Source organism: Vombatus ursinus, unplaced genomic scaffold (genome assembly GCF_900497805.2).
Source record: "Vombatus ursinus unplaced genomic scaffold, bare-nosed wombat genome assembly UNPS02003292.1, whole genome shotgun sequence".
Lineage (NCBI taxonomy): Eukaryota > Metazoa > Chordata > Mammalia > Diprotodontia > Vombatidae > Vombatus > Vombatus ursinus.
In genome coordinates, this window is record NW_020943070.1 from 13,620,221 (window position 1) to 13,633,597 (window position 13,377).

The following is a 13,377-nucleotide window of genomic DNA, read 5'->3' on the forward strand; positions in this document are numbered from 1 at the left end:
GAAGGAAATGGCAACTGTTGCTAAATACCTGTAATGGACCTGAGCCAAGACCAGAGTACTGAAAATTGGAAAAAGATAATTTTTATTTATGAAACTCATTTTTTCAATCAAGACTATACCAAAACCATTTTCAGAGGAGTTCCAGGATAGTCTATAAGCTTTGGGCATCTTCATCAGACTGTAAAACATTTACCCAAAACATGTGTTTTGCAGAATTTTCTTTACTTCCAGTGAACCTGGAAGTCTTACCTCTATGGAGGGAATGAAGAACTCTGACAAATACATGTATTGATTTACTGAGAAACAGAATTGTCCTGGAATTACAGAATTCCAAGTGGAGATTGGAATACTGTAGGAACACTGCATTTCAAGCAGGATGTCTTACAGACATTTCAAACTCAACTTGTTCAAAACAGAACTTCTTATCGATAATTTCTTCCCCAAATCCAATCTTCTTTCAAACTTTGGCTTTGAATCAGGCCACATGTCACAGAAGGTTAAGAAATTTATCTAAGATACGGAGATAGATATGCTTGAATGGCCCTGAAAACTTTCCTATTTTAAACCCCATTGAAAACCTATGGGTTTTAATTAAATGGAGTGTTCATTAAAGATACAATATGTCAATATGTTAAAGAACACGTGTCACTGTGTTGAATATATGTCAACATCTGGTGAGCTAAATGCTAAAACATGTAAACAAGTGATTGTAGAAATAGAGAGGACTCATTGCATGTGTTTTGTTTTTAATTTTCTGCTAGTTAATTTGCAAACCACTGTAGAAATAAGTAGTGAAAATGCAGCTGCCAGCATTCCTGTGGCTAGGGATATGTAGGGAATGGGTGATGATTTTCTTCATGCTTTTCTTTAAGCTAATGCTTATCTTTCAATGCATGAGCCAGGGAAGTGGAATCATCTTTCTACCCCCCTTTATGTACCATAGCACAAATGGTCGGAGGATTTTCCATCTACAGAGAAGGTCTAGGAGGTAGGGAAGGCAAGATAAAATTAATTTATAGATTTCTTTAGCATGTACCTCCATGTATTGAGACCCACATGATCATATGCTAAAGTTTCCAGTCTATTGGAAAGTGACCTGAAAATGTGAAATATTTCATGGGGGTCAAAGCTCATGTCTTGATGATGGGGGATGGAGGTGGGAGGGTAGGGGGAGTAGGTACATCCTGGAACTTTGTAGACTGAGCCCCCTCTTGTGGCCAACAGCCTCAGCACTGTTTTGTGACTGGTAGAGAAACTGTTTCCTCTTTGGAACAGTCTAGCCCTGACCGTATTCCAGGCCCCATAATTGACAGGGCCTGGACTGGTGGCTCAGGTATGATAGTGTCCTCTGGTGGATAATTCAGATACTGCATTTAGGTAACTAGAGTCCCGTGGTAGATAACTCACACAGTGATACACTGTCCTTCTATAGGCTTAAGCAGGAACAACCAAAGAGGAACCTCCCATGTGGGAATGAACATTACAAATATATGCGTGGGTCTATTTGTATATAATTTGTGCTAGAAGTTTGTAACTTCAACCCTTACTTTATTATTCCTCTATCCCTTAATACTAGATCTTATGATACACACAGAGCATAATAATAAGTAGAAGCCATACTTGTAAGTAGTAATCATACAAAGTTCTCCATGTACTGAAGTATAGTAGCGGCTAGGTGACGCAGTAGATAAAGCAGTGGAGTTGGAGTCATGAAGTTATGAGTTCAAATCCATCCTCAGACACTTCTTAGTTGTGTGGTACCGGCTAAGTCACTTCTATCTGCCTCAGCTTCTTCCTCTGTAAAAGGGGGATGATAATACCAACTAACTCCCAGAGTTGTTGTATCAAATGAGATGATATTTGTAAAGCATTTTGCAAATCTTAAAGCATATAAATGCTAGCTGTTGTTACAATCATAGGTTACAGTCTGATCATAGATCTAAAGTTGGAAGAGACCTCAGTGGCTATCTAGTATAAACAACCTCCTCATATTGTAGATAGAGATAAACATGCTTCATTGGCCTGGCAATTTATCTGATGTAAGCCCTATCAAAGATCTATGGCTAGGGCTAGGGAAATGGATTGTTAAAGGTATACTGATTACCCATTGTGATAATTGTGGTTTCATAATGAAGAATTAAAGAATATGAAGAATGTGCATTAAAATCTTATAAACTTAATACCAAATTGTGTAAAACAAGTGCTTGAGGCAAAAGGATATACTGCATATCAAAAGTTTTTTTTTTTAATGTAGGTGGGTTGTTAGGTTTATTGTGTGTCAATATATTTGATTATTTTGCTTTATTCCAGTTAATTTGCACATCCCTGTAGCAGATTAATGAACTGGAACATCTATTGAGTAGAGAAATTAAAGAGTCATTTTTTATTATTTAAATAAGTTTTTCCTATTGAAGGGAAAAAAGTCTACTTTAGGGACAGAATGAAATACAGAGATCTAGAAATATAGAGGTTATTAGAGTTTTCAGCAAAATTCACCTTTTAGAGACATGTATACGTGGTTTTTTTTTTTTTATTCTAAAGACACTGTTAACACAAGTTCAGATTAGTTAAAAATGAATAAATTTGGGCTTGCTATGTGAAGTAGCAATTGCTATATTGGAGTTTCCTCTTTACCTTTCTCCACCCCTTCCCCCACAGCAATACTTAGGGGAAAAGAGGTTGATGCTAGTTAGAAGCTGAGTCAGAATCCATTGTTTACTAATCTTTTCTTCCTGCTGTTCTCTCTTTATTCACTTACCATCTACTTAAATGTTCTACAAACTGTCTCCTAGAAAATATTTCTAGTGCAGTTTACCTTCATATCTCACTATTTCCTAGTCCTTGATATCACTCATTTCCTTTGCTATGCCATTTTGGTATGGGGAAAACCCAGGGTCCATAGTTGGGTGAGAAACAGTAGAAATAAAAGAAATCAAGAAATTTAGTTCTGCCAGTATGCATTCATTGTCTTCTATGGGCAAGGCACTGTACTAGGTAATAAGGTACAAAGAGACAAAGAAAATAGCCCCTTCACTAGGGAAAATTCTACTTGAATATCTCATCTCTGGCAGTTCCTACCCCACTGAAAAGGCCTCCAGTATTGGTCTGGAAAAAGACTGGGCGATTTTTGTCCAAGGACTAGTCTATCCAGGATCCTCTGATCAGGTTCATCCCCAGAAGGTTGGACATGAGGTGATGAGTTTTCTGGCCCAGACAACCCATAAGCTATCTCTCCAAAGTCAGGAGGGATTGCAGGCTGCAGAGGGGACATTTAAACAGATAGATCCAGACTTTTAAAGTCCTGGATCCATGCAATGACACTTAAGTAGAAATTTTCTGAAGAATAAGGCCCATTTGGCGGCATTGATAAATTACATGAAAATTGTGTGCAAAGAATGGATGTGGCCTCCCTCTCCCGTCAATCCTATAGGGCTTCTCTGACTGGGCGGTCTTTCAGAGCCTAAGAAAATTATCATCCTGAAGTAGGTTTTTCCAACCTCTTGCAAATGTTAGGATGATTCATCGATGGCAATGAATTCAGGAAATACTGATATCACCAAGAGATACAGTATAAGTATATGGGAGATTACATTTATATCAACCTGTTATTATTTTTTAATGCTTAGGGACGAGGACCCATGCCAATTTTTGTATAAATTAGGTAGAGCTAAAGACTAGACACATAACTTCATTGATACAGGGAACTCCCAGATGAGGAAACTCCTTTTTTTTTAAGGCAATTAAGCGACTTGCCCAGGGTCACCCGAAACTCCTTCTTTTAATGCAGGTTGACACTATAACTGATAGCCTTAGAGAATTGCTTAGTGCACTGAGAGGCTCAGTAACCTCAACAGGGTCACACAGCCAGTATGTGTCAGAGGTAAGACTTGAACCCTGTGTTTCCTGAAATCAAGGCCAGCTTTCTCTCCATTTTGTCACTGTCTCTCTTGGAGGGTATAGAGGAGAGCAAAACAAGTTAATCTAAGATGTTTGCAGGTATCACGGAAGATACAAAATACAAACAAGAAGAATTGCCTAGTTATAATGAGGTTCTACAAATGTTTCTATTTGCAGACAACATTGCACTAATTGTATCCCCCCTGGGAGTACTACACAGCTTTGGCATGGAGTATCTGGAACAGGGACTTGCGATAGATTTTTCCAGGGGCTTTGAGACTGGATCACATTGGGATCACGTGTGCTCAGTGCTCACAAAGATACCACAGTGCTCCCTGCCCTCAGTGCCCATCATTTTAACAATAGTATTCTAGGAGTGATAATATGAGGTTGTAAAATATGCAACTGAAGAAGCTGGGAAGGATAAAAATTATAAATAATGGCAAGGGTGATGAAAAGACACAGTGAGTAGAAGAGGGCTGCCACATTTTACCATTGTTGACTTGCCTGTAAGAAATGGTAGAAACTAAATTATTAAATACGCGTTTTTCAGAAAAGGAAATGGACAAGTTGTATAGTGGAAATGAGAAGCAACAGATGGACAGACTGAAAAGTACACAGGATCCCAGAAGTATCCAATTAATGAAAGGAAGGCCTCTACTTCACATGGTATATGCAAGATTTGTGGGGAAACAATGGCCTGGACTTGTATAAATTGGGATGCAATCCCTATGGGAGAATGGAGTTCCACTGATGAAATCAAGATGTCACCCAAGTATCAAAGTATGGTATAGGTAACAGCAATGAACAGCTTTATTATCATTGCCGTCACCATTTTGAGGGCCTATGGTAGGCACCGGGAACACCAAAATGTGTAAGACATACTCTCTGCTCTTGAAGGGGCTTGCAGTTCAGTTGGGGAGAGAGGATACACATATGAAAAGATGCAAGGCATCAAGAAAACAAGATAAGGTTCCTGGGTTAATTCCATATTTTGGTGGATCAGTGATCTCATTGATGAGGGTACTCTCTCCAGCAGTATAGATAGAAACTTACCAGTGTCTCCCCATCCTCAGAAACTCTTTTCCATATCCTCCTATAAATCACAAGGATTCCACCCAAATGCTGGGAGGTCTTCCTCTAGAACTCTTAACATGGTGTGGACCTCAGAAGTGTATTCTGGCTATCCATTAGTTATCCTTTGCTCTTGATAAATGACAAGCCCATCCCCTTTTCTGGACATACATCTCTCCAATGATATCTATTATAGGTAATATGCTATAGCTTACTCATGGCCACCATGTTGCTTTTCCGTTGTCTTTTGGGACAACTGAGAGAGCTGCAACTTTTAATTTCTGTTTATTGACCATAAAATGTTTTTGATTGGTTACAGCAGAAAGTTTTCTTGGAGGCATTTTTCCAACAATGTGTCTCTCATGCATATGTCAAAATTACATGAGATTACTTGAAAGATGTAACAAAAGGTCACCTGTTTCACGACACTCTTATTATTCAGTGAGGTATAAAATAGGGATACATATGCTTTCCAAAGGTGTTTGTCACTATCATGAAAGATTATAATCACAAATTCAAAATTGAAGAGGGATTCCCAATGGATGATGAGGTCTTTTAGATGGTCCTGTTTGAGAATGATATTTTGTACTATGCTGTAAGAAATGATGAGCTATACTCTTTGATCCAGCAACACCACTACTAGGGCTTTATTCCAAAGAGATCAAAAGTGAAAAGGACCCACATGTACAAAAATATTTCTAGCAGCTCTTTTTGTGGTGGCAAAGAATTGGAAATTGAGGGGATGCCCATCAGTTGGGGAACAGCTGAACAAGTTGTGGTATATGAATGTAAGGGAATACTATTGTGCTATAAGAAATGGTGAGCAGGAAGATTTCAGAAAAGCCTGGAAAGACTTATATGAACTGATGCTGAGTGAAGTGAGCAGAACCAGAAGAACATTGTACACAGTGACAGCAACATTGTGCGATGAACAGCTTTGATAGACTTAGGTCTTCTCAGCAATGCAACGATCTAAGACAATTCCAAAAGACTCATGATGGAAAATACTATTCACATCCAGAGAAAGAACTATGGAGTCTGAATGCAGATTGAACATACTATTTGCTCTTTTTCTTGTTGTTTTTTCTTTCTTGTGGTTTTTCCCTTTTGTTCCGATCTTTCGCAACATGACTAATGTAGAAATATGTTTAGTATGATTGTACATGTAGAGCCTGTATCAGATTGCATGCCATCTTGGAGAGGGGGGAGGGAAGGGAAGGGGAGAAAATTTAGAACTCAAAATCTTATAAAAGGGAATGTTAAAAACTAAAAATAATTAATTTCATTTTTAAAAAGGAGAAAAAAAGAAATGAAGAGCTGGTTGATTTTAGAAAAACATGGAAAGACTTGCATGAAATAATGAAAAGTGAATTAAGCAGAACCAAAAGAACATTGTAAATAGTAACAGCAATATTGTTTGAAAAATAATTGTGAACAACGAAGTTATTCTGAGTACTATAAATACTCAAATCAACTATAAAGGGCTTATTAAGGAAGATGCTATCCACCTCCAGAAAAAGAACTGGCAAATAGAAGTACACGCAGTATGATTTTACATATATTTATAAATCTGCATGAAATGGGGGCCTTCTCAAGTGCAGGGTGGGGAGGGAGGGAGACAGTTCCGAATTTAAAATGTAACAAAATTAAATTTAAAAAGAGAGAGAATAATATTTTGCCAATTGCTTTATGGCTGAGAATAACACAGGTTAGCACATGTTTAATGCCACCACATGAATGAATGAGTGGTAAAGGAAGGAACAAGAACTAACAGGTTCGATGGTCATTTCTTGATAGTTAACTTCTTATGTTTTTTGTTGTTGCCTAAGGACAGACTAATAAATTACTCTGCATTATTCATTTTCTTTTGGGGAGGTTATGCTCCCTCACATTGTTTAAATGGAACATAGCTGGTTTTTCTATGGTTGTAAAATTTAAATACAGTATTTCAAGATAAAGTCAGATCACTTGGACACCTTTAAAAAATAATGAGATACATGGCCTGCACCGTATCTTACATCTCTACCTCTGATGATAGTTTTTTGAAAATGTTAAATTGCCAATGACATTGGCATTTATCAGAATTCTATGGCTAAGACTTTGCAAAATTTTAAAAAGAGATACATTAGGCTTGAAAACATTTCCTCATCAGCATGTGGGAATTGATGAGATGCTGCACATGTCTGCAAGGGATCATCAGAGTCTTACAAATAAAGTTGATGACTGTTACCCCTTGGAGTTACGATATCTCATACAGGACCACCCAATCTACTATTCTGACTAAATTCAACCAAACAGTGGATTTGACTGATGCTTGACTGAACTGACACATATGGATCCACCTTTTCATGTGTTCTCTGCCTGTCTACCTTGACTGATACACTATGAGTCATACATGTGCCGTACTTTACATACATTACTTATTTCATCCACAAAGATGGCTCTATAATTTTGTATGAATTCTCTATGAATGAGATGTGACTGAAAGATGTGGTCATTCTAATTTACTCCTACTTATTAACATGTGGTAGGATTAGTATTTCTAAACCTGCATGGAAAGAAAGTAGACAGGCTACAGAAACTGGGGGTGGGGCCAGAAGCTACTCTGTGAATCCAATATCTTTCATCTGCCATAAGCTGCATAAGGAAATAGACTCCAAGACTGACCACAATATTCCCATCACTTATCCTCTTTGCCAATTTGCTGGTTATGTTACCTCAGAATTATTTTTTTTTTCATTTCTCTTGTAAGTGATTTGTAGCAATCATGGTAATGACTTGCAGAGTTGTTTTTTGTTTTGGGTTTTTGTTTGTTTTCTTTTTTGGAGAACTATACCCTCTGCTCTTCCATTGGAGGAAAAAAGTCCAAAAAAGCATCTGGTTTTCTTTTGTGGTAATTTCTGGTCCAACCTTCAAAATTCAGATCACATGGCCATTTTGAACTTATTATGGAATATGGTATAAGATATTGATCTAAACTTAATTTCTGCCAAACATTTCTAGTTTTTCCAGTGATTTTTTATCAAATAGGGAGTTCTTACCAAAGAAATATTTCTTCTCGGGTTTATCAAACACTGGGTTATTGAGTTTCTGCCTGGTCTCTTCCTCTGATCTACTTTTCTATTTTTTAACCAGTTGCAAATAGTTTATGCTTTGTAGTATAATTTTCCATCTGGAAGTGCTGCTTTTCCTTCATTTGTTTTTCCAATGGAATTTGCAAACAAATTATTTTAACATTCTGTTTCAACCTGAGTCCCCTTGTTTAATCTACTCCCTCTTCAGAACACATGTGAAATCAAGCAGCTTGGTCTGAAGAATATTTTTTTTGCTTGTGTCTTAAAATGTACCTCTCCAGGACAGATAGATTATTCATATGACTTACAGTCAAATCAGTCAATCAGCCAATAAATATTTTTTAAGCAGGCACTAGCTTGGAACAGAACCAGTAATCAAAAATACTTCAGCAGAATAGAAATAAGATAAAATGTAAGACAAGTGCCTAACGTGTCAGGCCTTGTACTAATATACAAATAGAAAGAGTCCCTGCCCTCAATCTGTTAGGGAAAGACTAAAAGGGAGCTAAAAGGAAGCTAAAAAGGGAGGGGAGAAGGAGGAAGGTACCTGGCCACAGGGGATGATGGAGTCTAGTCCAAAGAATTAAGCTGGTAGGAAATGAAGTTATGGCTGGCTTGAAGCCCTCTTTAAATGGAAGCTTTAGGAAGAGTTCTTTTTTTTGCCTTCTAGACCTCCAGTCATATTGGCAAAGGGCACTGAGGATACTAATGAGGTATAAGTACCAAGACAGATACAATCATGCAGGAGAATGATGAATTTCCTGATGATGAGGTTTCTCAGAGCCTTGGTGGTGTCTACCTGGTGAAAAATGAAAAGGATAAGTTCAAAGTCCTCTACTTCTCTGTTAAAAAATCCACTACCTAAGCATAAGGTAGAAGTACACATTTATGAGATAGTCATGATAAATTTAGGAAATTTGTTGGAGTGCAAACCAACAAGTCAACGATGTGAACCAGCTGCCCCCCCCAAAAGCTATTGGGATCTTTAGCTGCTTGAATATGTGTATGTATGCATATATATGTATACAATATATACACACATATATGTGTGTATATGTATGTGTATACACACACACACACACACACATATTCCAGAACAAGGGACATAATAGTTCTGCTATACTATGTCCTCTTTAGAGCATATCTAAAATATTATGCTCGGTTCTGATCACTACCATGCTTTAAAAGGGATTAGATGGCATACAACTGGAGCAGGGTGACCAGGATGGAGAAGGGTCTAGAAACATGGCTTATAAGGTTGGTTGAAAGAACTGGTGATTTTTTAGCCTGGAAAAAATATAAAAATTAAGGGGAAATACTTGAATATTTGAAATACTGTCATATGGAAGAACAATTAGTCCTATTTTAGGTAGCTGTAGAGGGTAGAACTAGGACAAGGATAAGGAAAAAACAGAAAGGCATACTTTAGCAAAACTTAAAGAACTTTAAACTAGAGCTGTTCCAAAATAAAATGGCATCTTGTAACATATTGTGTCCGGAAAGTGTTAAGCATAGGATGGGAAGTTGATCAGAATAATCCCTAAGAGTATCATAGCGGAAAGGCAGCATTGGTGTAGAGGAGAATGCTAGATGTGCTTGCTTCAGGAACTTACTGTGTGACCACAAGAAAATAATTTACTCTTTCTGAATCTGTTTCTTCCTCTTTAATGAGGCTAGTGACACCTGCAATGAGAAACAGTTTGGCATAGTGGATAAAAAGCCAAACTGGGAAGCAGAAAGAACTGGGTTTACATGTTGCCTCTGACACATACTGGCTGTGTGACCAAGGACAAGTCACTCAAGCCTTCAGTGCCCCAGGCAACTCTTTAAGACAGTAAGCTGTGGTTAAGTTCTCAACTTATTTTTGTGGAAGGAGTTTGGAGGGAGTTCCCACACCACTGGATTCCCTACTCCAGTGAAATCATAGGTGAAAGAGGCGGAGAGGATACCTATAGTACCTACCTTTCAGGGTTGTTGTGAGGACTCAGTGAGATTAATTTGTGCAAAGAGTTTTGCAGTCTTAAAGGGCCAAATATAAATGTTGCTGCCATTATTAAGCTCCCTTCCATCTAGAGGATCCTGTGATTCTATGCTACGTGCAGAGTACTGTGTTAGTCATTGTGGAAGACAAGGCACCATCACTGCCAGCAAGGAGTTTAAAAGATAGTTGTAGAGACAAGAGACAAACGTGCAAATTCTCAAAAAGTCTTTTACAGTGCTGTGTGCCATAAGTGTGAAATGGATGGTATAGTCTCTAAGTGCTGTAGAGCTCAAAGGAGGAAGGGATCAATCTGGGCTGGGGAAAACGACATGAAGAAAGCATGAGAAGAGCCAGGGAAGTACAGAAAAAAATACCAGCTCTGGAGTCAGAGAACTTCAATTCAAATCCCATGTCTGAAACTTGCTACTTCCCTGGGCCTCAGTTTCCTCATCTGTTAAATTTCTTTCTTCCAGTTCTAGAGCTATGATTTTATAATAGGCTGGCTTCAGGTCTCTTACAGCTCTATGTCTGTGGGCCTATGATACAGTAACTGGCATTATGTATTTTTAAAAAAAAAGTGAAGAGGGATTTGGCTCAGGCCCATGAAGCAGAACACGGAACACTTGGGAGAGGTTTCAGACGGGCATTTTTGGGATCAATATAAGGGAAAAAGACCCTATAGTTAGAGCTGCGCAAGAGTGAAATTGACTTCCTCATGTTGTAGCAAGTTCCCTGTCATTGGAGAGCGTCAAGAGGAGGCTGCATGACCGCTTGGCAGGTCTTCAGTAGAGGGGACTCCTATTCAGGTTCACGCCAGCCTCTGGGGTCCCTTGTGATTTAGGAAGGTTAATCTTGTAGTGGCATATGCAGGGTAGCTGATTAGAGTGAAATGGATTGAATTTATTAACAGAAACAGACTGGAGGGAAGAATCACAGGATTTCATAATTGGAAGGAACCTCAGAGGCCATATGGTCCAATGTCCCTGAAAAAAAAGAAAGTCCCCGCTACAACCTACTCCCCATAAGGATATTCAGCCTTTTCTTCAAGAGCCTTACTGAGGGGACTCCCCACTATTTCATGAAGAAGCCCATCGCACTTTTGCACAGCATTAAGCTTTTCCTTGTGACGAGCCTATATTTGGCTCTTCACAACTTCTACCCATTGTTCCTCATTCTCCCTTCTGGGGCAAAACCCACCATGTCTAATCCCTCTTCTCTACAACAGCTATTCAGACACATGGACAGCTGAGTCTGTTCTTCACCAGGCTAAATATCCCCAGTTAGGATTCCATTAGAACAGCCCGTTAGAACAAGTACAAAATGTTAAGGACCTAAATTCAGTACAGTGGTGGAGCAGGAATGAAGGGGAGAAAATGGATGCTAGTGAATACTTTGGAAGAAGAGTCAGTGGAGATTAGTATGGGAATTAGTATGGAGAATGGGGGAGAATGAGGCATCCAAAATGACCATAGTTTTGAGTCTGAATGATTAGCAACATGGCAACACCATTAGTAGAAATGGAAAGCCATAAGATAGAGCCATTTTGGGAGCAGACATGAGTTCATTTGGGATATGCTATTTGAGGTAACAGTGGAACATCCAAATAGAAGACTAATAGGACAGTTGAAGGGAAGAAGGGCCTTCCAGGCAAAGAGCTGGGAAAGCTCAGAGCATGTGTTTGACATGTTTGTGGTCAGATAGTAATCCATTTTGGTTGGAGCACAGAATATACAACAAAAAACCAAATGGATAGAACTGAGAAAATGTTCTTTCCACTAGACCAAGAAACCTGGTTAATCCATAAGCAAAAATAACCACTGGATCACCAGTAACTGACAGTATATCCACATTAAGAATAACATCGACTATATTCTGAAATTATTTCCTTATATGGTTATGAATCCTGCGTGAAAATTTCCCCAGACAGGTGCCCCAGGGTAATTGACATGCCATGACTGACTTTTTTCTCTTCCTCTTCCCCTGCTGTCCTGTAGACCCGATGATGTGCTTCTGAAGCGTACCCATGATGAGATCGTCCTATTGCACTGCTTCCTCTGGCCCGTGGTGACCTTCTTGGTGGGAGTACTTATCGTGGTGCTGACCATCTGTGCCAAGAGCCTCGCTGTCAGAGCAGAAGCTTTGAAAAAGCGGAAGTTCTCCTAAGGGGAAATGGCACGAGAGAAAGGATCCAAAGATCAAAAGGAGATGAGGGGAAACGTGTCATACACTGCTGTCTTTCTCATCACCTCCTCAGCCCCTGCAAAGCTTCTTCAGTGTCTTGGGAAATGCAGGTGTGGCCAGTCTCCCAGCAAGGACTCCTGTGAGAAGGTTCCATGAATTATCTCTGGAAGGCTTGTCCTCAAAGGCAGTAGAAAGGAGCAACCAAAAGGCTCAGAATCGCACATGTTGTATTAGACATTTCTGAGCAGTGGCTAACGTGTTTAGCTCTTAGCTGTATGAAATGACCATTCAGAAAATCCTGTAGATTTAATTTCATTTGAAAACAAACAAACAAACAAGCTACATTCTGCCACTTGGTATGATGTAGAATACAAACCGTCATGACTAATGCTATTTAAAATATTAAAGCAGAGTGGTCTGATTCTTTTTTAATGTCTGCTTTCTATCCTGAATGCAGAGCACTGAGAGGTAAGGTTCTTTTATACTTCATTTAATTCTTGTGGATCAAAGTTTCATTTTTCTGTGAGGATTTCTGCACAAAACTGGACCTAACCATACTAACCTCCGTTATTCCTCTTATAAAATGGTAGTAAACATCTTTCTGGAATAATCCCACTCCTTTCATTAAAAGCAGCCCTTAATTCTTAAAGGTTGGAACAGGAATGCATTTCTGTTGGCACCAGTGTTTTTGTGACACTTAAACAAGATGGGTTTGTGGATTAGGAAGAATTATCCTAAAACTGAATTCCCTCTGCCCAAATATTGGTTCTTGCTAGAGATCTTATTAAGAGAGAGAGGCTCAGACACTGTCTTTCCACTCCCAGAAATGTTGGGATTTGTTAGGTATCCCTTGTGTCAGAGTAATTGTGTGTGTGTGTGTGTGTGTGTGTGTGTGTGTAGGTGGGGGCAGGGGAGGTTCTCCCTTCTCTTGGCTAATATGCCCATACTCAAGATACTTGCAGGGCATCCATCAGTATCCTGCAACTGACCTTTCCCCACCCCTCCTTTTGGAGGCTTACTGTTCACAATATGACAAGAAAGTTTTAATGGAAGAAGGAAAAAAACAAAACAAACTCTTGAATGATCATTAATCCTAAGGATTCTTAAAGTCATTTACTAGATCTAAAACTAATGTGGATTGACTAGGGCTTTGCTCCCAGGCAACCAAGG

At 38.9% G+C, this 13,377-nt stretch overlaps 1 protein-coding gene across 1 annotated transcript in view; it reads left to right on the top strand.

Annotated features, from left to right (window-relative positions):
* The window catches only part of KCNMB4 (potassium calcium-activated channel subfamily M regulatory beta subunit 4), an 87,291-nt gene extending 74,486 nt beyond the window's left edge, over positions 1-12,805 (top strand). The window contains exon 3 of the mRNA XM_027873748.1: positions 12,021-12,805. Within this exon, the coding sequence (XP_027729549.1) occupies positions 12,021-12,189 (169 nt within the window). The 3' untranslated portion in view covers positions 12,190-12,805. The remainder of the gene's footprint in view (positions 1-12,020) is intronic.
* The last annotated feature ends 572 nt before the right edge of the window (positions 12,806-13,377 follow it).